The sequence below is a fragment of the Lygodium microphyllum genome, chromosome 9 (genome assembly GCF_053477565.2).
Source record: "Lygodium microphyllum isolate KBCC chromosome 9, Lygodium_microphyllum_v1.1.10, whole genome shotgun sequence".
Classification (NCBI taxonomy): Eukaryota; Viridiplantae; Streptophyta; class Polypodiopsida; order Schizaeales; family Lygodiaceae; genus Lygodium; species Lygodium microphyllum.
The window spans coordinates 108,832,605-108,858,964 of NC_141143.1; the positions used below are offsets into that span (position 1 = coordinate 108,832,605).

Below are 26,360 nucleotides of genomic sequence, written 5' to 3' on the forward strand. Positions count from 1 at the left end.
CAAGATAGGCGCAATTGCTAGCACAGGAGTTCCCATTGTCCCTAGAGGTGGGAATCTTCATGGTGCTACTTGAGAGTTATTGAGTACGGAGAGTTCCCATTGTCCCTAGAGGTGGGAATCTTCATGGTACGCAAGTCTAGGAGCGGCAATGTCCATCTACTAGCACCATTGGATGGATGAAACTAGGCCTTTTTCCTTCAGATCTCTCACAGTGGAGATTGGACGACGACTTAGATAGAGGAGGAGGTAAAGAGCCAGGTGGCAGACCACATCTCCTAGTGGATAGGAGAAGGTGGACTGGTACTTTTCTCCCAGTAGTGGGTAGGTTGCATGATGGACATTAACTGGTGGGCTAGGGCCGATGTCCCTCATCTGAGCATTATCTTTCAAGCCCCTCCGCAGTGGAGAGCGCGGATAGATGTGATTGAGTGGCCCTTGGCACAGGCGGCCCGGCCGTTTCTACCGATGTACAGAGTCTCACCTCTCTGCCTGGTTGATTGATGACCTGGTGGTTCCACTAGGCATATCCATCATCCCCATGGTCAGCACGTGAGGGCTACCATGGTGAAATGGAGTTCACTGTGCAGGCCGGCAACAAAGTGTATACGCATGTCTCATAGTTCCTCTTCTTCGTCATCAATAGCTTCTACAATGAAGTGTTCGGTCAGTCACATGTCTCTCTATGAGTTTACACCTTGCATCCTGGAATGCGAACAGTCTCCACTATGGTGGGGCATGTGGTTCTAGGAAGTTGGTTGTTCGGGAGGAGTTGCAGCGTGCCCTTGTTGGACGGATCGCGTACTACTAGAAGAGCACAATCTTACTTCTGTCTAGGCCTAGTGGGTAGGAAAGGTACTCCCGGGCAGTTCACACACCTACTGGGAGCGCGCCATCGGTGCCTACGGCAGGAGTGGAGGCATATGCACGTCTATTGGTCCGAGTCTCCCCACCTGTGTATGAGACCACGGTAAGATAGTGGTAGGGAGGGTTCTATGGATCAGATTGGATATTGGTGACTTGTGCCTTGGAGTCCTCCATATCTATGCCCCTACTGAGGTTAGGGTACCCAGCAGGTTCTGGGTGGAAATCGCAGCAGGACTCTCAAAGGTTCACTCTTGGATTGTTGGAGGAGACTTCAACAACCTAGAGGATTTAGAGGACGTATTGGGAAGAGGTAGAAACTACCAGAGCATGGATGGGGACGAGCAAGAGGCATAGGAGACCTTTCTACTAGCAGTAGGAGCACGCGATGTTTGGAGAGACCCTGCCTTCCACAGTAGGGAGAGGCTGCTGGATTTCTCTTTGGGATACAGGCGACTAGCTGGAGTCTTGTTGGAGCGGTTGGACAGGTTCTATGTGGGAGAGTGGGGATGCTCTCGTGGAGGCAAGGTTGGGCAGTTGGGCACCACGTTGTCCGATCATTGCTTGGTTCTCCTAATACTTGATCCCCCGGCATTTGCCCTAGATACATGATGCTGTCGGATCCCTGATGTGATCTATAGCAGGGAGAAGGTGAAGAGATAGATTGAGCAGATTTCGACTAGGGAGTGGGGCAGGAGGGACAAGATCACAAAGGAGGTTGCAGAGATCCTAGTCGAGTCGAGCAGTATCTGCAAGGAGGTATCTCTATAAGTAAGGCAGCAGAGTTGGGAGGAGGAGAGAGCACTCCAGCTAGACCTTGCAGCTACACAGAGATTGTTACAGGAGGCACCATGGGATCCTACCCTCCCCCTCCATGAAAAGGAGGTGCATGTGTGAGTAGCCATTGCCGGCTTAGACGACAGGCGTTCGGAGTTCTCATTTCTTACCTCAGCAGCCTTTTGGGCATGGAATGGAGACACGATGTGCAGGGAGTTTTTGCAAGTGCACCAGCCCGGCACCTCAGGAGAGCAGATACGCAGCCTTCGAGATCAGTATGGGAGGACTCGTTTTGACAAGGTAATGGAGATTGCCATCGACTACTACAAGTGCCTTTTCCAGCAGGAGATAGCCTCAACTAGAGGACTTCGTTGTAGATAGCAGGTCTAGGATCACATCCCGTCCCTCGTCAGAGGAGATAAGACACTCCCTCCTAGCCTTCTTCACAGAGAAGGAACTAGAGGAGGCTTTCTATACTTAGGACGGGCAGAAATGCCCAAGAGAGGATGGCCTTTGTAAGGCCTTCTTCACTACCTACTAGGAGGTGGTGAAGAACCCCTTATTGATGGCCTTCTAGGAGATTTTTACTTCGGGACAGATGCCAGGGAGTCTTTTGGCATGCCTCATGAGTCTTCTCCCCAAAGGGGAAGACCGGTTGGAGCTTTCCCAGTGGAGACCGATCACCTTATTGTCAATGGCCTATAAGGCACTAGCAAAGATGATTGGTAGGCGACGTCCCCATGTGCATCCAGATATCATTTATGACACACAGACAAGCTTTGTCCAAGATAGAAGCACCCTAGACAATATATTCACCTTGTTTGAAGATTGAGTGGGTAGGGACTAGCCGTACTACTCCTGGACTTTGAGAAAGCCTATGATAGGGTGGATTGGGATTTCCTAGAGGGTACCATGGTGAGGTTGGGCTTCCCCCAGGCATGGATCCGCGGGGTCTCCACATTTTATAGATCAGCTACAAGCAGGGTTCTGATAGGTGGTAGGCGAGGGGAGAAGTTTCGACTGGAGAGATCAGTCCGCCGGGGCTGCCCTCTGGCCCCGTACTTATTCTTACTCTTTGCAGAGGTGATGTCTCACTTTCTCAAGTCACATGTGAGCATGTTACGCAACCTTTGACTTCGAGTGAGAGAGAAGACGGAGTTGTTAGACTGAGTATGCAGATGATACAACACTCTACATAGACGACGGTGAGTTGATGCTGGAGAGAGTGAGACTGGCTCTTGAGGTGTTCTGTACTGTAGCGGGAGCGAAAATCAATTGGTGAAAGTTAGTTGGATTCCTTATAGACCCAGACTCTAGCACGGAGTGGGGCATCCACTTGGGTTTTAGATGGGTGAGTAGAGGGAAGACCGTATGTTACCTAGGGTTCCAGGTGGGACTCGAGATCACTCCTGCCAAGCAGTTTCTTCCAGTCCTTCACTCTATTCGGAGGAAGTTGACCTAGTGGAGTACTGCTCGACTATCCCTAGCAGGCTGAGCCCTGGTGGTTAACCAGGTCCTCCTAGCGATGGCTTGGTACATTTCCTGGTGTTGGTGCTTCTTCTCATCCTGTGTAGCTTAGCTTTGCCGCCTGATGTGGAACTTTCTTTGGTCTGGGTCAGATGGCTCCAGGGATTCCCGGGACAAGGCGGCGTGCGCGACCATCATTTGACATCGGTAAGAGGGAGGGCTTGGGATTATAGATCCAAAGTATTAGAGTATGGCCCTCCTGGGCAAGCTAGTAGTCCGTGGCTTCACACCAGTAGGGCAGACCTGGAAGGTTCTATTGCAGGAGGGTCTTTAGGATTGTAGACCGAGGCTTGGCGGTGAGTGGAGACCGACCCTGAGATGGATCTTCGCGACAGCCTAGATCGCCCCCCCAGATCTCCCTTCCTACGCAGCTTGCTCTGTGTGTGGCAGGGCTCTATAAAGCCCTAATCCATGGCCCCCCCAGGTTGCTAGGAGGGAATAGAACGTCAGCCAGTGATTTGGAATCCCTAGGTCAGAGATCGGGATGGGGCATAGATTGACGAGCTCTCCCACATCCAGTGGGTAGGTTGGGAGGCGGGCCCGGCTCGTACCATCAGAACATGGCGAGGTGTACAAGATGGTGGACGAGGAGGTACTGCAGCGAGTATCAGGATGCCGGAGAGGAGTTGAGTTGAGGAGAAGGGAGATAGACGCAGCAATACTTTAGGAGTGGCTTGCTCCCCCGATACGAGAGCCAGTAGAGCCCAGGGAGGTATGGGCGGCTAGGTTTTCACCAGCAAGTATCCCCCTACAGGTGGTAGGTAGAGTGGGCGGTGCTCCATATGGGACCTTCTTACTGTGTAGGAGGTGGGGACGTCTAGCCCTTGACAGAGGGCAGCAGGATGAGGGGATAGTTGTCCTTTCATGGAGGAGGATTTGGGTGATCAGCCTTCAGGGGAAGCCATGGCGGTTGGACCCTTATGTGTTTTGGGAGGAGCTCAGGGAATAGCACCTTTGGATTTGGGAGGAAAGGCCACTTGATAAGTTGGAGTGGGATCCGAAAGAGTGGCTATGGCCGGCCACGGTGGTTGTCAAGAAGCCACCGAGGTTCCTAGAGTATACAACCAGGGTTGGTAGATATGCACTGATGGAGGAGGACGTGGAATGGGCGCCGTCAGGTAGCAGGCATTGGGCGGAGTACAACATCAGGGAGACTTTCCGAGAACTTTCTGGTGCTACCTATGGGATAGCTAGAGGCTAAGGAGGGTGTCATATTTCTTATGGCTGGTGGCACATGGAGGCTTGGCGGTGGGAAGTTGGCTAGCCGGGATGCAAAAGGAGGGAGGTTGTAAGCGCTGCACACAACAGCCTTTGGAAACCCCAAAGCATTGCCTTTGGTCGTGTGGGGCGGCGCAGCTTGTGTGGAGAGGAGCATGCTGTATCCTCCGCCGTATAGCACCCAACCTTGGATGTATTTTATGGAGAGCTTTCTGCTGGCAGTTAGCTAGCCAAGGTCGTCACCTTCTATATGATGCTGTGATGCAGGACACGATATTCATTATTGAGGTAGGGTCGTGCGCAGTGGTCGGTTTGGAGGCTTTGCCCATCTGCTAGGTACTGAAGCCCATGGCAGATGACTCTGAGGTATGGGAGATCATAGGGAGTCTTTTTGGATGGCATATCTAGAAGGTGCGGTGTTAGGAGGCTTTTGGCACAGAGAGACTTTCAGTACATGCGATCTTAGCAGAGCTCTGGACCTCCATTATCCACTCCCTCCGCAGTCGATGGCACCACGTGTAGGGCGAGTCTAGGGCTTGTCAGGAGCTCCGTTGTCATTTCATGCACAGTTGGGGCAACCAGGACCTATTTTCGTGATGTAGGCAAGCAGTCCTAGATGATGATACACCACCCCTCCATGGCTTCTTGCCCCCATCCCCCCTAGACCGTCCTTAGAGGCTTGCATACTTGATATATCTCTGACTCTGCATCAGCTCCAGCTAGTCTGCTGAGCATGAGCACTTCTTTATATTCAGGTTTTTTCTAAAGTAATATAATTAGCCACACTTTATTTGCAAAAACAAGATATATTGGTAAACTCCTTGAGAGATTTGGCTTCCAGGATTGCAAGCTAGTAAGCACACGAATGGAGATTAGACTTAAGTTGTCTTTGGATGATGACAATGACATGTTTGACATTCATACATATGCTCCAGGAGTTGGATATCTCACTTATTTATGTAACACAAGGCCAAATATTTAGTTTGCAGTTTTAGCCTTGAGTAGATATATGCACAACCCATACATGTCACATTGGCGAGTTGTGAAGCGTGTTTTCCGTTACTTGTAGGAAACTAGGACTCTTGGATTGCTTTATGCCAAGGGGTGGCCGCTATAGTTACATGCTTACAGTAATTCCGATTGGGTTGTAGATTTTGATTCTTGTCACTCTATAAGTGGAAATTGTTTCTTTCTTGGCTCTCTATAAATTTCTTGGCTTAGCAACAAACAATGCGCTGTAGCCACATCGTCTTGTGAAGTTGAATACAAGGCAACTTTCACTACTACAGTTGAATGTATATGGCTGAGACATTTGTTGGTTGATCTTGATGTAAATGTCACGGAGCCTACTTCTTTGTTTACTGATTAGAGTGCCATTGCAATGGCATGTATTCTAGTGTTTCATGCATTCACGAAACACACAGAGATACATTATCACTTTGTTAGAGAGAGGCTACATGCAGGGGATATCAGCCTTGTCTACTGTGCTACCAACAACAATGTGATAGACATCTTCACCAAAGCTCTTCCTCGCGACAAATTTGAAGCATTTCACAATGCTTTAAATTTGATTTCCTTTGGTGGATGATCCTTCTATGTTGATCACTTTTCATTGCAAGAGGGTTTGTTGGGTTTTACTCATGCCTATGCTCACATAGGAGTGAGGTGATCCGTAGTAGGACACTGGGCCACTTTTTCCTCTCCTTAAGAGAGGTTTTTTCCCGTAGTCATATTACTCCTTATTTGTGTAGTTATGTTACACAGTTCAGTCACTTATCACACATTACACACTTTCGTGTATGAACGCATCTTAAGGCACTTACACAACCCTAAAGTCTAAGGGTTGTACTTTTGTACTCTCACACACTTTGAATCTTATCAAGTGGTGTTGTGCCTATACGCTCACTCTCTCTACTGTTTACATTGTGTGCTGAGCTGATAGCTGCCATCTCTGATTCAATAGGAAAGAATGTACAAGATGCTCAAGGGAGAGCTGTCCAACTGCCGGTGGCTCTTGTGGGAGCCGGGCGAGGGAGGTGTCAATGTGTGTTGTCCATTCGAGAGAGACCCCGAGTGTAGTAACCACTAGTCGGAGCAGAGGCTGATGAAGAAAAGTGCTGAAAACACAAAAACGACCTGATGTAGATGATGGAGCCTGATCACTGGCTGTAGTGGGAGGCTGGTTGACAACTATAGACCACGTAGTGGGAGGCTGGTTGACAACTATAGACCACGTAGTAGTTATTGGGGGCTTGACAACTAGTGGAAGAGGGCTGATGGCTGAACTTGGAAGACAAGTCTAGAACTGCTCCTTGTTTAATGAAACTTTTGGTAGTTTACTGTTTTGGGGCTGTTTTAAAGAGCTAATCAGTGGGTAATAAATTTTTAGCTCAACATGTAGATCTTGTGAAAAGACTTTTCTTGATCCCATTATAGAATTTCTTTGTCCCTTTATTTTGATAATTCACAAATTTTGATTGGGTTCTTAGTATCCTCTTTATGATCTGCACTGTCTTATCAGGGATTTTTAAGTCTTGGATTTTGGTTGTAATATCATAAACCTGGTCAGATATTGTTAATTTTTGAAGGAGGTTTAAATTCTGCATATTTGCTCGATTTTAGAATATCTGTATATCTCCAAGTCAGTGCAGATTGAGACCTTGGTTTTTTGTCTGTTGACTAGTTCACAGATGGTGGGAGTGTTTTGTTTGGGAGAGGACGTGAATTTGTTCTAGAGGTGTGTATACCATACTTATACAGTCAAGGTTAGCATAAATCAATGATGTTTTTAGGCCAATTGTCATGCCATTTAATGCTCAGCTCTATGCATGTGAGACTACCTTATCTGATCATCCCTATATGATGATTATGACTGGAGTTATTTGATGCTTTTGTAAAAATCGAAACCTTGGATTGTTCTGGAGTGTGAATCCTGATATGTTTTCCAATCTGCAGCTATATTTTGACCATTTAAGATCTATGAACAAACTTTAGGTCTGTGAAAGAAAGACAATCTAGAAGATGCTACTTAGATCTGGAAATAAGAACAAAAAATGGGCTGCTGCATGTCTAGGTACTCTATGCACAACATTGGATAACACCTGCATCTTTGTTGCAGCTCTTGGATATTACCAGGGAACTTTGTTGACTATGTGATACTTAGTACATGATGGTGATGTTTAACTGGTTTGGACTCTTTCGTTCTCTGAGACACTGTGTTCTGTGCCATCTCTAGTGTTTGGAGAACTCTTCCTTGTCACACACAGTGCTTGGATGCCATGTTTTCATTGCTCACTTCATTTCACCTGCAGTTGTGCATGCATCTGGAAGGGTAATGAGCCTGCTATGTGCCTTCAGTTGTTTGTCCTCCACTGTCCAGTTAGGTCCTGTCCAAGCTTTGGGATTGCTTTCTTCAGATTTGGGCCTATTTACATATTGGTTGCTTTTTGCCATCATTTTCTGTTATATTATGCTTCTATTTTTTGAACCCCTAAGAAATTGGCTGCTATCACTCTCAGCTTCTACCTCCCCTTTATCAAGCTTCCACACATCCTCAGACATTTTGTGAGAGGTGGAAGACACACAATTATAGGTTTCCTTCTATCACGGTTTAGAGAAACAAACAAGGAAAAACTTATGAAAGGGCTGAAACTAGCTGTAATGGACATGCCTTCCTTGCAAAAAACAATGGCAAGATGGGAAGTAACACCAAGGAAAAGAAGGCTTGGTATTGTCACAAGCCAAGGCCTTACAGTAAGTCCCATAGATGACTTGCCACAATGAAAATTTGCTGTCATTCAACTAGTTCTTTACATTGGCCACAAATATTTAGAAAAGGAGATATCCTAAGCTGCAATAATATGTAGTAGATGAAAAGAAGAAAAGTGTGCTAGAAGGTTGTGCAATTAGCATCATATTAACACATACTTAGTTATGTAAATGCTGGCAAGAATGTGAGAATAAAAATATTGTGGCCTATCCAACTTCATCAATTATCACCATGAAATTAAAGAGTAGAGTGAGTGGGAGAGAGAGAAGTAAGTGCACACACACACACACACACACAGAGTCAATCTCACCAGTTCTTTGCTCGATTACATCAGAAATATGCCCGGGAAAATATTGTGCATCTGAAGAATGAACAAGGTGTTATGGTGATAGAACTTGCATCCATCATTCAGATGTGTGCAGATTTTTACAAATGATTGTTGGGCCCTCAAGAGATTCTGTCAGACGCTGTTCACTCTGCTCGTAGATACATTTGTGATCTGGTTAGTAATTAGGTTTAGCCATAATGGGTAGCCTTAATGGAGGCGGATATTTCAGAAGATGATGTGGAAGAGGTACTGTCCAATTTGCCTAAAAGAAAAAGCCTTGGTTGGGATGGCCTTCCTAATGAATTGTTTTCAACCAATGTTGCACAACTTAAGGACCCATTGACTCGCCTATGTTAGCAAGTTTGGAATTCTGGTGTCATGCCTTCAGATTGGAAGATTGTACTCATTTGGTTATTGCCGAAGATTCCCTCTCCTACTTCTTTGAAACAATGGAGACCCATTTCTGTTATGGGCTCTTTATACAAAATCTTTTCAAAAATCATTGCCAATAGATTGTAGAAAGTATTTCCGCATTTGGTTCATCCTCGCTAATACGGTTTCATTAAGGGTCGGAATATAATGCATAACATTTTGAATGTTCAATTGGGTATTGACATTGCAAAAGCTTCAGGCCAGTAGGTGGTCATGCTTCAGCTTGATATTGAAAAGGCATTTGATCATGTAAGCTGTCTTTTTTGAGACAACTAATATTCACCATTGGTTTTGGGCCACGTATGGTTTCTCTTGTGGATACTATTGGTCAGGGGATAGTGGTCCATATTGTACTTAATGGAGATATCACTGATGAAATTACCTTATCCCGTTCTCTTCGTCAAGGTTGCCCTCTCAGTCCTTCGTCGTTTCCATTAGTTACTCACCCGATGCTTTCTTTGTTGGATAAGTTGGCCAATCAAGGTGAGATTGTTGGTTTGTCTTTTCCCAGTGGGGCCCAACTTGTGTGTCAATCTTTGGCAGATGATTTCTTTATGTTTCTTAAGGCTGATCGCTCCAATTTCAATCACGCAATGATTTTGTGGAAACTTTTTGCTATGGCATCAAGACTCCATATTAATGCTAAAAAATCCACTCTGCTCTCTTCTACGGAAAATGATTTGCAGGTTTTGGGTTGGAATGGTATTGTGATTTCCAAGGGAAATATAACTAGACACTTGGGTTATCCTATTGGGGTGGAGGTGGCTTCTCTTGCCTTATTGGATTGGATGACATCTTGTATTCATGATCGGTTCATGTATTGGAAGTCACAAGGCTGGCGTCTCCATGTGGGACTTAAAGTTGCACAATGCATTATGATCAGCATGATTTCGTTTTTCTTGCCTTTGCTTCCTTGGACTAAGAAGGCCCTATTGGAATTGGTCCAACCTATTGATTCATGTTATGGAAGAAGAAAGGAAATCACTTGGGTCAGGTTTGGATTTCATAGCAGCACGTAACTACTCCTAAAAGGATGGGGGGGAGGAGCTCTATTGGATATTAATTTTCACATGGCTGCTTTGAGGTTAGCTTTTCTATAGGCTCTTTGTGTACAGACTCATCCTTGGACGGATATAGCAAAATATTTTATAGAAAAGACTGACAGTTCTCATGGTAGCACGGTTATTCATGCTTCTTGGTGGCATGTGCTTAACTCCACAAGATCTTTTAAGGTCTCATAGTCTTTTCTCCTTTCCCATATGATCGCATCTTGGCAGGTGGTCAAGTTTTTCGATTTGGCGCTCTCTGCGGACTCTCGCAAGGAGGAGAGTTCTATCCTAGGCAAAGTACTGGTCTCTTCTAGGTTGTTGGACTGGCTAGACAAAGATTTGCAGAGAGACAAGTTTAACCGCATGGCTCGGTTGGGGTTGCGGTCAGTCTAGGATGGTGTTATTCCTGGATCGCCAGCTTGTCTTTATTTATTTCGGCGTATTCGCCAGCACTTTTGGGTGCATAGAGGGTATCATGTTATTTGGATGGCCATACAGGACAGAGATTACGAGATACTATCCTTTGCCTATATTATAGCTCTCGTCTCCCTTGCGCGATTGGATGTTTGTGATTTCGGATGATTTCGAGAAAAGGTCGGCCAATCAGATATATCATCAGATGGTAGAGGTCAAGAGATGGGTCACCGATAAGGCAAATAAAGTATGGCGCATTTGGGAAAGCAAAAAGAAGTGGCAGGAGAGATTCATCCAGCTCTGGAAATAAAGGTTCCGTATTAGGGAAAAGTGTTTATGTGGAGGCTACTTATTGCGGCTCTTCCTACTGGGTATGCGCTGCGTGCTTGTTGGCGATGCATATTTTGTACTACATGTGATGAGACAGTGCTTCATCTTTTTGTCTCTTGCCCTGTTGCAAGACAGATTTGGAATTTTGTTTTCCGTGTCTGGTCCTCGTTGACTCGACACAATTTTGGAAAAGATGACCTCCGTGAACTCTTTGAGTCCAGATTATTCTTGCCTTTTCCATTTCCTCAGATGGAGAGCCTTGTGGCATATTTGGTGTACTCGGAATGCCTTCATTTTTGATTCAGTATCTGGGATTCATGGCCGTGTGGCTGGAATTTGGGGTTTAGTGTTGTGGCAAATCACCTCTATGGTGTCTGGTGATCTGGTTCTTCATGATATTGCTACTCCCTGACTGGACACTGTATGCTCCACACCAACTCTGCCTTCAATGTGACATTTCTGTGTTAGAGTCTTTGTAGACTTTCCTTCATGACTGTTATTTTCCGTTGTTTCTAAGCCAAGCTGATGGTCTGATGTAAAATATTTACTACTTAATTCAATTAGAGAGAGAGAGAGAGAGAGAGAGAGAGAGAGTATATTAACGTCTCTAAAAGGCCAATGTGGCCTATGAGACCAAAGCAATACATACAATGATGGCGTGTTTCTCATCTGGAATGAGAAAAAAGATGAAAAACATGCCTATAAGACTGAAAAAGAAATGAAGTAGTGTCCTATAAAAGGGGAAACATGTCAGTGATCTGAAAGTGAGAGTAGAGAAAGGAGAACTCTCCATCAACGATATGTCTGTTCTCTAGGGAGGTGTATCTCTGCATGGCTGAGGCGTCTCGGCATTTGTCTCCTGTGGCGCTCAATGATGGCTTTAATTTGTCTGTGGTGTGGATGTCTAGGCCTTCGTCCGGGTGGACGTGGGCGCCTAGACCGGCTAAGTGCCACTGCTCTATCCAAAGGGACACCTACAGAGGATGAGGTACAATGATGATGTACTCCTGTAGGCTATGTGGCAGTAGTAGTGCTATCTGCCATACTCTGTTGTGTATTAGTGAAAAAGTCAGTGACTGCTCTCTGTTTATGTGAGCCGAGTTGTGGGGGCCTCCTACTCTGTAGAATTGTTGCTCTGCGCCTCTGGAGCTCCAAGAGGAAAAATCCCAAGCATCTCTGATCCTCAAACTGCATGATCCGTCTAAGGGGTCCAAAACCCTCTCGAAACAGACAGTGGTATCTACCTCGTATGTCATAATATATAGTGCATTGGCAGATGTAGTGTTCCTCTGTCTCTGGCTCTCTGTCGCTTAGTGGGCATATGCGTTTTTCTATCTGTATACCCTCCCATCTGCGTGTCTCAATCCTCAGGTGGTGGGGAGGTGCGGATCTGACCAATAATTGTGCGTAGTCCATGAGGCAGCTGTGTGTCCATGTAATTGGGTCGGGTGATGAAACCATCCTCAGATACCTGAAGGAAGTGGGTCTGGTAGTGTGCCATCCTCGTGCCATGGGGGGAGGGGGGTCGGATCCAGGTATGTGTGACTGTGCTTCGTGTATATGCCCATATTGCATTGTGAAAGCTAGAATAGCATGGTCTGCTACTAATCCAATCGGTCTGTCTGAGATTTCAAAACTTTTTATGTCAGGTAGCAAGTTGGGTGATCCAATCAAATAGTCCACTGTGCTTGACTCTTTCTTGTTATTCCAACATGTGAAGCCATTAGATCTTGGCCACTGTGGTAGCCCGTTAAGGATGGCCAAACCATGTGCACTTCCCAGTGCCAGTAGGTGTGTTCCATATTCTGTTATCTCTCTATCTTGGGCTGATCTAGCTAATCCCACTTCATCTAATGCAATATCTCTGAACATCTCATCACTAGTGTCAAAGAAAGCAGATTGGTTGTTTCTTGTGCGTGCATTAAAGTCTCCTGCTAGTAGAACATCCCCAATTCTCATGTATCCCATTATGTCCTCATATAGTGGTGCATACGGGGATGTCTCTTTAGGGGCAAACTTAGAGTATGCAGGGGGAAAGTAGCATATGGAAATATACATGTCTCGAGTTCTGCTTGTACGTAACCTAATCCACATGTATCTTGCCTCTAGATCTCTATGTACCACTTGGACTGTATCTCGGAGCTCTTCTCTAAATAGAATTGCCACGCCTCCTCATCCCCTCCTCCCTCCAGGCCATCTAGGCTGAGGGCGATATACACTTTCCCATCTATATCCATATGCATCAGGTAAACGGCTGTCTTTACATTGATGTGTATCAGTATACATAGCAATGTCTATACCTTTGAAAGTATCCTCAAAATAACCTGCATCTGTCTTAAGGGAGCCATTGCAATTCCATAGTGTGAACTTCAGGGTCTCCTAGGCCGTGCACCATCATGCCGTCCTTTTCTCTGTGATGATGACTCTTCCATCTTTGTATACAGCCCATTTACGTGCTTTCCGTGCCTCTAGAACACGTGGCATATTTTCCCTCCTGTGGGCTAATTGGGCTGGGCTAACTAGGCTATATATTTATATATATATATATATATATATATATAGATATAGAGAGAGAGAGAGAGAGAGAGAGAGAGAGAGAGAGAGAGAGAGAGAGAGAGAGAGAGAGAGAGAGAGAGAGAGAGAGAGAGAGAGAGAGAGAGAGAGAGAGAGAGAGAGAGAGAGAGAGAGAGAGAGAGAGAGAGAGAGAGAGAGAGAGAGAGAGAGAGAGAGAGAGAGAGAGAGAGAGAGAGAGAGAGGACGCGATGGTGGATTTCGCCCTGCTGCCGGCCGTCTGACCTGCGCGTTCTGCTGGTGGTCGTCGCCCGTCAGCCCTGCGTGTCAGGGTCCCTGCCGTCGTTAGATCTGGGCCCTGTGGGCCGTTGCCTGTTCGCCGATCCGCCCTGCGTCGCCTGTTAACCCTAACCTTGCCGTCGCCGCCCTAACCCTGCCGTCGCCTGTTGGACAGAGCTACGCCCTGCCTGCGTTCTCCACTCAGGCGTCTGTCGGGTCCGTTCGGCCCATTCGCCACAGTATTCCGCGCGCTGGTCGTTCTGTGACTACCCTGTTGACCCCTGTTCCTTACTGGCTGCGATGTTCCTTCTCGGGTTGCCCTGGTTCGTGAGTGACAGAGAGAAAGTGAGAGCCTGCGCCTACACGTGTGCTGCTCGTGCGACGAAGGCCTGTGTACGTAACGCTGCGCCCTTCTGGGACTGCGACCTGTGAGCCACCCGTTTGCATCTTAAATGCCTGTCGCCTGTTCTTGCAGCGATTTACAGAGAGAGAGCGAGAGAGAGAGGGAGTTCTTTACACACAGAGAGAGAGAGAGAGAGAGAGAGAGAGAGAGAGAGAGAGAGAGAGAGAGAGAGAGAGAGAGAGAGAGAGAGAGAGAGAGAGAGAGAGAGAGAGAGAGAGAGAGAGAGAGAGAGAGAGAGAGAGAGAGAGCGTACAGCAGATACAATATGGCAGGCCTGGATTTGGCTTTCATAGACCAAATGGTGGCTGCTCTTGGTCCTGATTCTGACACCGAGGAACCAGAGGACATGGTTCCGTGCACAAAGGAGATCTCCCCTGCTCCTGACCTCTAGCCAGCGGGCAAACGCACCAAGCATACCTCGGCAGGGATAATGGATCATCAGGATCGTTCCTATGCTCAGGTTGCTTCTGATTTTGTGGACTCCTAGGAGGTTGATTGGGAGCACCTGTTGGAGTTTGCTAACACTTTGCTGGGCGATTATGTTCAACATAATCAGGAAGTCTTTTCGGACTCTGCAACGGAAGATGTTCTGGAAGCCACTGTGGATCTGAAACATGTCTTGCGTTCCTTTACAGTGTTCTATGAACGTGCTGTGATACTTTTTTTCACTGGTAGGATCCCGCTACTTTCCTGTATTCGCCAGTGGCTGCACAGTCTGCTACAAGAGGAATGTGTTGAAGAGATTTTTGTTGGCCCTCGGGGTTTTTTTGAGGTGCTGTTGAAATCAGAGACACACCATGCTGCTCTCTTGTCTAAACTGCTACTGTTCGTTGATCGCCGTCTGGTCCATGTGATGCCATGGCGCCCCATGGCAGATTTTCAACGTCTGTTGCAACGTGAATGCCCTGTGTGGGTTGAAGTGGAAAACTGTCTGGCTGTTTATTGGCCACTGCTAAAAGACGCCATGGCTGCTGTGGGCACTGTTCTGGTCTCCCCAAGCCTAAGGGCCATGAATCGCAACCGCCTGTGTATGTTATGGGATATTGCTCAAAAAAGGCCTGCTTGGTTACGCATGAACTGCTCTCGCATGCATCCTTTACATTTTCGTTTGAAATGGGGCAACTTTGCAGGACATTGCTTTTCGTGTGGAAAATTGGGGCATTTTATGGCTGAATGCCCAGAGAAGCACCACACTTCAGATGTCGAGCATGTTGCGCAACCCATGGAAGATATGATGTGTGACGCGCCATCGCAAGATGCCACCCAGCCACCTAAAGTTTTGAATAAAGGTAAACAACAGATCTCGGGTTTGGATTCTGCTGGCAGTGAGTGGGTAGATGTATGCGCGAAAAAAGGCAACAAGCATGCTGTTGGCATGATGGATACTGTGCCTGTTGCCTCACCAGATTCCATGCGTACGTATATGCGCAGGAAAGAAATGATGTCTTCAGAGCACTCTTCTCCTGCTATGGTTTCCACTGCTCCCCGTCAACAGACAGCTAGGAGAGTGTCTTCAGATGGTCCTAAGGGTCCACCCGCTAAGCTGGCTTTTGATACTCGAGGTAATGTCATTACCCCATGGGATCGTCGTTATCCCCGCTCCATCCCCAAGTCAGTGGATATGCCATCCACTTCCAAATCTGGTCGTCAGAACTCTTTTGCCGTGTTAGCTAATTTCTTGGATGAGGGTGTACTAGACATTCTCGCCGAAAAGGTCTCATTGAGGCAAGCTGTGCCTCGTACCTGATCCTCTTTTGAATCCACATGAAGATAGCTACGTGGAATGTGCGAGGAATTTGTTCTCACCACAAGCAACTTGCCATGTGGACAATATTGCATGAGAATCAGTGGGATGTCGTGTGCTGTTGAACACCAGAGTCATAGTGAAGCAGGTAAAGTTGTGGATTGCCATGGTTTTCGTTTGTTCTATGCAGGGACACATGCCAGGCAATATTCTGGTGTGCTTATGATTGTACATGAAAAATATCAGCTGGTTCTGTAAACGCCCCGAACAACATAGTATGCTTAACAATTATGATATTTGCTTGTTTTCGAGATTGAATATAAAAGAGAATGAACACTTAAAGCTAAAAATGAAAATTACTCACAAAATTACAGCCATGAAAATGTAAAAGTAATGGAGACAAGATTGAGGGTTGAAGATGGGCAACCCCCCCCCGAAGGAATGTATTTCTACTCAACCCAAGTCCCTTAGGGAAGAGCTCAGTTACAATCAACCTGAGAGTGAGAAGAAGTAATTCTCACTCTCACAAGATCATGCAAAGATGTACAAACACACATGCATTATCTATTATGCAATGATAAGAACTGATTTCTTTACAGTACGAGAGAAAAAAAAGGGGAATTCAGCCTTTCTCCATCGTTGATCAGCAGTACATGGATAGAGCTTGCTTCTTGTAGCTAAAATGGAAGAAAGAGCTCAAGAAGGAGGTGCTGTAATGAATTTACAGGCTTGCTGTCTTGTAAAACAGCAGTGATAGAAGAGGGAATATGGAGGAATTTGATAATGGAGAAGTGGGGGATGATGATAGGGATGGATGGGGCCAGTTTCTGGCTATCTGTGGGTGCTGTACATGAGTTTACAACAAAGAAAAATGATGATGAATGAGGAAAAACGAGCTCTTATTTATAGGAGAGGGGAGAGCTAGTACAAAAGGGGAAAGTGGAGTAGCACAAGACAAGTGTCCAGCCACATGTCATGAGATGTGACAAGTGGTGGGACACTTGGAAACTTGTGTGACAAGTGTCTTGACACTTGTCTCTTCTCTATGGCCTTCCTTTTTGGGTTGAATACTGTCAAGAATAGAAACAACCAAATTTAGTAAGCACAGTCAAAGTACAGAACTTACTATTTTTAGAATGACATCCCTATTTTTTAGGACTAGCATTTTTAGGCTAATTCGAGGCTCCTAAAATTTAGGAACCTCCTAAAATTTAGGGATCTCCTAGAATTTAGGGACCCCCCCAATATGGGTATCATATGAAAGCTTTTTCCGTGTACATCGCAAAAATGGTATCCGAATCTTCATGTGACTTTCCTATGCAAAGAAATGTGCATTTCAAGCTTTCAGCCCACACATGCACATTATACAAGCATTTCATGATCATGCCATCTTGTTGATTGTAACTGTCTGTTCTGGTGGATCTAGCCCACACTTCAAGGCATCAATCCTTTCTGTGTGCGAGTCTAACCCTGATATGCGTGAGTTCTAGTCACAGGCGCCCAATCGGGTCATATAGGTGGAAGTGTGAACTATCTTTTCTCTAACCCACCGCGTGGGTCCACCATAACCTGTGACCACTCATCAGTGGCCAGCTCCAATGCACTTTTCTTTATATCTAATTAGTGCAAAGGAAATAAATTTAATAAATCATTATATAGACAAATTAATGAAAAAGGATACAAATTCTGTTTCTATAGAGTTGTGACAGCCCTCTGGCTTTTATTCAGCTGTCCTCAGCTGAAAAGCTTCTTGATATTGCTGTAGAATATTTGGGTAATCCTTCATGAATTTTTCATCTACCCACTGTGTATCTGTTGTGGGTAGATTCTTGAATTTTAGGAAGAATTTTCGTGTCACAAGGCCACTTCTCGTGGTTCGATCCTTGAGAAACAAAATCTTTTCAGGTTCCAAGAGTTGCTCTGTTTCTTCAACTTCTGGGGGATCTTCAGTAATGGGTTCCTTTGGTTCTGGTCCTATGTAAGGTTTTAGCAAACTTACATGAAAAGCATTGTGTATTTTCCAATGAGTAGGAAGCTCAAGTCGATAAGAAACTTCATTTATTTTCTCAATCATTTTGAAGGGTCCAAAGTATCTACTGGAGAGCTTTGGAAAAGATGAAATTTGACGAGAACCTTGTTTGAGCCTGCTTTTATCAAACTTTAGCAAGACATATTGACCTTTTTCAAAAGCCAAAGGTCTTCTTCGTTTATCTGCTTGCTTCTTTTGTCGCTCTTGGGCAACTTTGATAGTGGCTCGAACTTGATCCATTGCGGTTTTTAAATCTGAAGCAAACTCATCAGCAGCAAAAATCTTATCTTTAGTGCGAATAATTGGAGGGGGAATCACTTTACCCTGTACTATTTCATTTGGAGCTTTCCCTGTGGATGAGTGCACTGTATTGTTGTAAGCAAACTCCAATAATGGAAGATATTTCTCCCATTGTGACTTATGTTTACTAACATAAGCTTTCAACATATCCAAAAGAGTGAGATTCATCATCTCTGTTTGGCCGTCAGTTTGAGGATGAAAAGCTGAGGAGAACTTTAAAGTGGTTCCCAAATTCTCAAATAAAGCACGCGAAAAGTTACTTGTGAATTTGGAGTCTCTATCTGAAATGATCTCAGAAGGCATACCATGTAATCTGAAGATATGTTGAATGAAAAGTCTTGCAGCTTGTGCGGATTTCAATGTTTTATGACATGGAATAAAATGTGATTGTTTGCTGAATCTATCAATTATGACCCAAATCATATCATGACCTTGAGGTGTTCTTGGAATACCTGAGATGAAATCCATTGTGATAGATTTCCATGGATCTTTGGGCACTGGAAGAGGTTGCAACAATCCTGGAATCTTTTGCCTATCATATTTGTATTTTTGGCATACCAGACAAGCCTCGATGTGTATCTTTTTGTAATGTTGGCCAATAAAAGTAGTGCTCAATTGCACTTAGAGTGGCTGCCCTCCCTCTATGCCCTGCATAAGGGGGTTCATGACTTTCTTTAAGCACCTTTTGTCGAACAGGAAGAGTGACACAAAGGCTATTGTTCATGAGAAGGTAACCGTCTTTGATGGAATAATCTGGATGAGAACCTCCTTGCTGTAAATTTGACCAAACTGCTGCAAAATCAGTATCTTCATCATAAGTATTCTTGATCGTTTGAAAATCTTCATGATGAGCCACTGTAATAGTTGCAATGCGAGGCACTGTAGAAAGTGCATCAGCAACTACATTTTGTTTCCCTGGAGTGTACATAATTTGAAAATGAAACATAGACAAGAAATTTTCCCATCTTGCATGTTTCTCCTGCAAATGCTTTTGAGTCTTGAAATACTTCAAGCTTTGATGATCGGTTTTAATAAGGAATTCATTGCCTAAAAGATAATGTTTCCATATCTTTAAAGCATGAACCACTGCTAAGAGCTCCTTTTTTTAAATGTCATACATTTTCTCCACATCATTTAGACGGCGGCTTTCAAAGGCTACGGCATGGCCTTCTTGATTTAGCACTGCACCAATACAATCACCGCAAGCATCTGCTTCCACCACAAATGGTTTTACCAGATCTGGAATGATAAGAACAGGTCCAGAAGTAAGAGCTGTTTTCAGCCTTGTGAAGGCTGCCTTCTCTTTTTCCTTCCATTGGAAAGAGATCTTCTTCTTTATAAGGTCATGAAGTGGAGAAGCCATATGTGCAAAATGTTTGATGAAGCGGCGGTAATAAGAACATAAGCCAAGAAACGATCGCACCTCATGTACATCACGAAGATGAGGCCATTCTTGGATTATCCTGATCTTTTCAGGATCCATCTGAATCCCTTCAGAAGAGATGACATGCCCAAGGTAATTTATTATATGCATGAAAAATTCACTCTTTTTACCATTTACCAAGAGTTGATTTTGTTGTAGTAATTGTAGAACAATTTCCAAGTGTTGATGATGCTCCTCTTCATTCTTGCTAAAGACAAGAATATCATCAAAGAAAGTACCGACATATTGTCGATGATCTCAAAAGATGCGCACCATCATTCGATTAAAGGTGGCTGGTGCATTGGTTAATTCGAAAAGAACCAGCAAGAATTCATAAAGACCATATGAAGTGCGGAAAGCAGTTTTGTGTACATCTTGTGGTATTACCCTAATTTGATGATAACCACTCTTTAGATCAATGCGGCTGAAAACCTTTGAGCCTCCTAGACGATCCAAAATGTCGTCAATTCTAGGAATAGGAAACCGATTCTTCACAGTGATTTTGTTGAGGGCTCGATAATCAATGCACATCCTGAATGTGCCATCTTTCTTTTGAACAAGAAGAACTGGTGAACAAAATGGTGAGCTACTTGGCCTAATTAGCCCACGGTTGAGTAGGTCTTCGACTTGCTTTCTGATTTCTTCTTGTTGAGGACGGCTCACACGGTATGGTGCTATATTAGGAGGAGAACTGCCCGGGATAATATCAATATGATGGCCTTCTGGCCTTTCTAGGGGAAGCCGATAAGGAAGATCTTCCGAAAAACAATCTTTATACTTTTCCAAGAGCTGAAGTTGCTCTTGGTTTTCAGCATTCATATTATCTTTTACATTAGTGACATAAAGCTGACAACATTGAACACAATCCTTAATTGCTCTAGAGACTTGCATATGGCTTACCATAGGTATGGTGTCTCCAGAAACTCCAGCTTGGATCTCGTACTTCTTGCCTTTGTTGGTGAGTTCTACCTTCTTTTTCTGAGAGAAGATGGTTGAATCTACTCTATGATTCCAGGGCATGCCAAGAATCACATCGCAACCATCAAGGTCTCCGATACAGAATGTATCTTCGTCACTGTAGCCTTGAATTTGAAACTTGAGCTTGCCAATGTAGGGTATCACAGTCTTCACTGTGTCACCTTCATCAGCATTTAAAGCTTGGCGAACTTCTGCCGGAGTGTCCATCTCTTCATTCTTTAATGAAAGCTCTTTAGCTAATTGCAAGGAAATAATATTTTCATTCGCCTAAGATCTATCAAGAATAGTGCTTGCTTACCTTGCAACTGTCCCCAAGCTTTTAATAATTTGCGCGTCTTTGGAGTGTGAGTTGTGTTTGCAACTACATCACTGATAGCATTGATTTTCACTGGCGACTTAGGCTTGTTGTCAGAAACCTTGCTTTGTCCCTTGTTTGGACATTGCTTCGCTATGTGGCCTGTTTGTCCACATTTAAAGCACTTCCCTTCTTTCATGAAGCGTTGCTTTTCTTCTTCGAAAAATTGCTTTGCTTGTGGGTATAGATTGGAGCGAAATTGATGAGCATTAGGAGGTGTATAGGGCTTCATCTTCTTTTGATTTGATGGTTTTTGCTTTTGCCACTGTTTTTGTCCTTCATTTGGGGCTGAATACTCCTCATCATCAGCTACTCTCTTCTTATCATTCTTTTGGAATGATTTGTTGCCATTGTGCTCCATTTCCCATGTCTCAGCATGGTCAATGAGTTCCCTGAGACTAGAACAATGATAATGATTAAGAGCAGTACGAAGTTTAAAATGCAAATCTCTTTGAAACTTCCTAAGCTTTTCCGAACTGCTGATCTTCTTGAAATGTTGGACCTTCAAAAGTAGCTCCCAAAATCTCTTGGTATAGTCACCAAGTGACTCATTTTTCCTTTGTCAAAGCCGATCCCATTCCATTTTTACATCTCTTTTGAAATGAACAGGAAGAAATTGGCTTTGTATCAGGCAAACAAAGGACCGCCATGATTTTGGGGCAGCATGATCATATTCCAACCCCGTCCACCAAGTATGGGCTAAGTCGGTTAAATGTAAAGCTGCAAACTTAATCTTTTCTTTTTCTTTATACTTGTCACGACTATACAAAATTTGAAATTGACGAATAAACTTCAGAAGAAGATCAGGATTTCGGGAACCATCATACATACTGAACTTGATCTTCTTTTCAAGTTGAGATAGTGACTTAGTCTTCTTCTTCTTCTTATTATTTCGTCCATGCTCGGATCTTGAGGTTGAAGATGATGAAGTGCTTGATGGGGATGAAGATGGAGACGAGGGTGAAGAATGTCGACGCCTTTGACGATGATGAGGTCTTCCACGAGAAGGGTGTGACTCTTCATGACTAGAAGAGGATCCATCAGAATAGGCACCAGATGACTTTGAAGAAGAGGATGAGCTTGGACGCGATCTCTTTCTTTGTCTTGAAGTAGAATGGGATTGCCTCTTAGAAGTAGTTGGACTTCTTGATCGGCTCCTTTCATTGGTATGGCTTTGTCTCCTTGAAATAGATGGGCTTCTTTCCTTGAATTCTTTGGGATTCTCAACTTTTTCTAGTTTGAGAAGTTGCTCACGAATTTGCTGATTCTCCTCTCTAAGACTTTGAATGGCTTGAAGGATAGCACTCGATTGATCCATTGAGACTAAAGAAAAAAAATATGCTCAAGCACTCAATGCAAGGGCTGAAAACAAACAAACTTATAGTTGTAAGCACTATCAGTGTTGGGGGTGAGGACCGAGCCAAAGCTCTGATACCACTGTAAATGCCCCGAACAACATAGTATGCTTAACAATTATGATATTTGCTTGTTTTCGAGATTTAATATAAAAGAGAATGAACACTTAAAGCTGAAAATGAAAATTACTCACAAAATTACAGCCATGAAAATGTAAAAGTAATGGAGACAAGATTGAGGGTTGAAGATGGGCAACCCCCCCCCGCCCCCCCCGAAGGAATGTATTTCTGCTCAACCCAAGTCCCTTAGGGAAGAGCTCAGTTACAATCAACCTGATAGTGAGAGGAAGTAATTCTCACTCTCACAAGATTATGCAAAGATGTACAAACACACATGCATTATCTATTATGCAATGATAAGAACAGATTTCTGTACAGTATGAGAGAAGAAAAAGGGGAATTCAGCCTTTCTCCATCGTTGATCTGCAGTACATGGATAGAGCTTGCTTCTTGTAGCTAAAATGGAAGAAAGAGCTCAAGAAGGAGGTGCTGTAATGAATTTACAGGCTTGCTGTCTTGTAAAACAGCAGTGATAGAAGAGGGAATATGGAGGAATTTGATAATGGAGAAGTGGGGGATGATGATAGGGATGGATGGGGCCAGTTTCTGGCTATCTGTGTGTGCTGTACATGAGTTTACAACAAAGAAAAATGATGATGAATGAGGAAAAACGAGCTCTTATTTATAGGAGAGGGGAGAGCTAGTACAAAAGGGGAAAGTGGAGTAGCACAAGACAAGTGTCCAGCCACATGTCATGAGATGTGACAAGTGGTGGGATACTTGGAAACTTGTGTGACAAGTGTCTTGACACTTGTCTCTTCTCTATGGCCTTCCTTTTTGGGTTGAATACTGTCAAGAATAGAAACAACCAAATTTAGTAAGCACAGTCAAAGTACAGAACTTACTATTTTTAGAATGACATCCCTATTTTTTAGGACTAGCATTTTTAGGCTAATTCGAGGCTCCTAAAATTTAGGAACCTCCTAAAATTTAGGGATCTCCTAGAATTTAGGAACCCCCCCAATATGGGTATCATATGAAAGCTTTTTCCGTGTACATCGCAAAAATGGTATCCGAATCTTCATGTGACTTTCCTATGCAAAGAAATGTGCATTTCAAGCTTTCAGCCCACACATGCACATTATACAAGCATTTCATGATCATGCCATCTTGTTGATTGTAACTGTCTGTTCTGGTGGATCTAGCCCACACTTCAAGGCATCAATCCTTTCTGTGTGCGAGTCTAATCCTGATATGCGTGAGTTCTAGTCACAGGCGCCCAATCGGGTCATATAGATGGAAGTGTGAACTATCTTTTCTCTAACCCACCGCGTGGGTCCACCATAACCTGTGACCACTCATCAGTGGCCAGCTCCAATGCACTTTTCTTTATATCTAATTAGTGCAAAGGAAATAAATTTAATAAATCATTATATAGACAAATTAATGAAAAAGGATACAAATTCTGTTTCTATAGAGTTGTGACAGGTTCTTATCAAGAATGATGTACATGGCCGCTTTGTGGTGATCGAAATTTTATTCGAAGGAGATTTCTTATGGTTACTTGGCCTCTATGCTCCGAATGATCCTCTATCTCGTTGGGAGCTTTGGCATACCTTGCAGAGTTCCTTGTCCCTTGGCAGATGGGGTTTTTTGATGGGGGATTTTAATATGTGTGTTGATTCTTTACAGTCCACATCAGAACATTCGATAATGGATGCGCCGGAAAGACGTACGTGGCAGTAATTGGATTTTGCCGTTCTTAAGCAAGATCTCTGGTCTTGGTTGTATCCTTCTTCTACAGGGTTTACCTTCCATTTTGCCTAGTATGCCACAACATGGTCGCGGTTAGACCGCATATACATCATGCAGGATGATGATTTCCTTCTGGAGATGCTCGAAATGAAAGTGTTACAACAATATGCATTGTCGGATCATTTTGCTCTGCAGCTTGAGCTCCTTGCACAACCAATTGCACTTTTCAAGCAATTTCTAGATAGACTCCCGTTGCGTTTCAACTCGTCTTATTTGAAGCATGCAATCTTCCAGGGCTATATGCAGCAATTGATTGATCGGTTCTTATTGGATTTCTCATCTCAGGGCACTGCTTCCTTTCAATGCTTGCTCTCCAATGTGTAGCGGGTTACTCGCCAGTATGGGATCCATCATGCCTGTCTTTGTCGGCGGCGCCGACAAGCAGCCGAGGAACTGCTGGCTTTGGTTCGTTCTTTGCTGGTGGACACTCCCAATGACGCATTTCTGCTATCACTGGCAACGCGTCTGGCTGATCTTATTAAAGTGTTTCAGTTGAAATCCTATCAGCAGGTCAAATTGCAACATCTGACGGACACTCTGCAAGACATTGCTTGTTAGACCCATAAGTTTTTTTGAGCTCTCCATGCCTCTCCTGCTCGAGAGAATATGACGAGGCTCCAGGATGAAGCAGGTCAAATGGTTCTTGATCCGCAGATGATTGTGAATATGTGTAGAAAGTATTTCCTCGACCTTCTTGGTTCTACTTCTCCGCCTTCAGGCCAAATTAGTCATGCCCGTTCAGTTGTTTATGATCTGGTCCGCAATCAGGTTCTTCAGGACATGCAATCTACTCTGGAGGCAGATATTTGTGAGTCGGAGGTCATGGATGTTCTATTACACTTGCCTAAGGATAAAAGTCCTGGCTGGGATGGTCTTACCAATGAGTTCTTTGAGTTTTTTGCCACCCAGCTCGCGAAACCTTTGACGGCTTTGTTTCAGCAGGTATGGGAAACGGGGATTATGCCTTTCTCTTGGAAATATGGTCTTATTAAACTACTTCCAAAGGTTCCTTCGCCATCCATGTTGAAACAGTGGCGCCCAATTTCTTTGATGGGTTCTATGTATAAAATCTTTTCAAAGGTTATGGCGAATCGCCTCCATAAGCATGTTCCTGTCATTGTGCATCCTCTCCAATATGGTTTTATTAAGGGCAGAAACATTTTGCACAATGTCTTAAATGCGCAACTGGCAATTGATTATGCAAGGCATTCAAATCAGGAGGTCGTACTGGTTCAATTGGACCTGGAAAAGGCTTTTGATTATCTAGACTGGTCTTTCATTGCAGAGCTTATATCTGCTATGGGCTTTGGTGCCCGGATGTCTCGTCTGATCTATACTATTAGTGTTGCAGCATCTTCGCGGGTCATGTTGAATGGAGGAGTTACCAAGCCAATTGTCCTTGCCCGCTCTGTCAGACAGGGGTGCCCTTTGAGTCCTCTCTTCTTTGCCCTTGCGACTCATCCGGTTCTTTCGATGCTATCTCATATGGCAGCTTCTACTCAGTTGGCTGGATTGTTGCTTCCCTCTAGACAACACTTCATTGGTCAATCCTTGGCTGATGACAGTTTTATGATTCTACGTGCGGACAAAGATAATCTTCACAAAGCATTAGATGTTTGGGCTCTCTTTGGTCAGGCTTCTGGTCTGCGCATTAACGCCTTGAAATCGGCCATTCTCAGCTGCACGGAGTCCGATTTGCAGTCACTAGAATGGCAGGGCATGGTTGTCCCCCGTGGCTCCATTGCCAGGCATCTTGGGTACCCTTTGGGGGTTGATGTTCCCCCAAAGCAGCTATTACAGTGGATTTCACAGAACCTGGCTGCTAAGTTTCTGCATTGGAAGTCTCAAGCCTGGCACTTCCATGTTCGCCTCAAAGTAGCCCAGACAATAATGTTGCCAATGCTTACATATTTCTTGCCATTGCTACCCTGGACTACTACGACACTGAACGATCTTACGAAGTCTATTCGTTTCATGTTATGGAAGAAGGATTCCTTGCATGCGGGTATTTCCTGGATTTCTTGGTCGCATGCATGCACCCCAAAACACATGGGTGGAGGGGCTAATTTGGATCCCCACACTCATATGCTGGCACTCCGCTGGTCTCTTTTTCACGCCATGTGCTCGGATTGTCATCCTTGGGTTGTCATAGTCCGTTACTTTCTTGAGGATCACGGGCTTCTGCATGGTAATACCCACATTCGCAGTTCGTGGTGGCATGTTCTTAATGCAGATTCTCGGTTCTCCAGTTCTTCCTCATCTCTGCTTGCCCATTTGGTGTGTTCCTGGAAACTGGTCCTCCGGAAGTCTCAGTGGCATCCAGCGGAGGATCGTTTGGCCACTAATTCGTTTCAATTGGAACTGTTGGCAGTCTCGCGGTTAATTTCGTGGGACGATAAACAT

At 44.5% G+C, this 26,360-nt stretch overlaps 1 protein-coding gene across 19 annotated transcripts in view; it reads left to right on the forward strand.

Moving 5' to 3' along the window:
- The window catches only part of LOC148031411 (uncharacterized), a 218,112-nt gene that overhangs the window by 102,199 nt on the left and 89,553 nt on the right, over positions 1 to 26,360 (forward strand). For 18 of the 19 annotated variants that reach the window (XR_015691894.1, XR_015691893.1, XM_087684948.1 and 15 more), the window contains one exon: positions 7,067 to 7,120. The exons of the other annotated variant lie outside the window; for it this stretch is intronic. Coding sequence is in view for 16 of the 18 variants with exons in the window: in XM_087684948.1 (XP_087541074.1) it covers positions 7,067 to 7,120 (54 nt within the window). In the remaining 2 variants the exon portion in view is untranslated. The remainder of the gene's footprint in view (positions 1 to 7,066; positions 7,121 to 26,360) is intronic. 19 annotated transcript variants of the gene reach the window in all.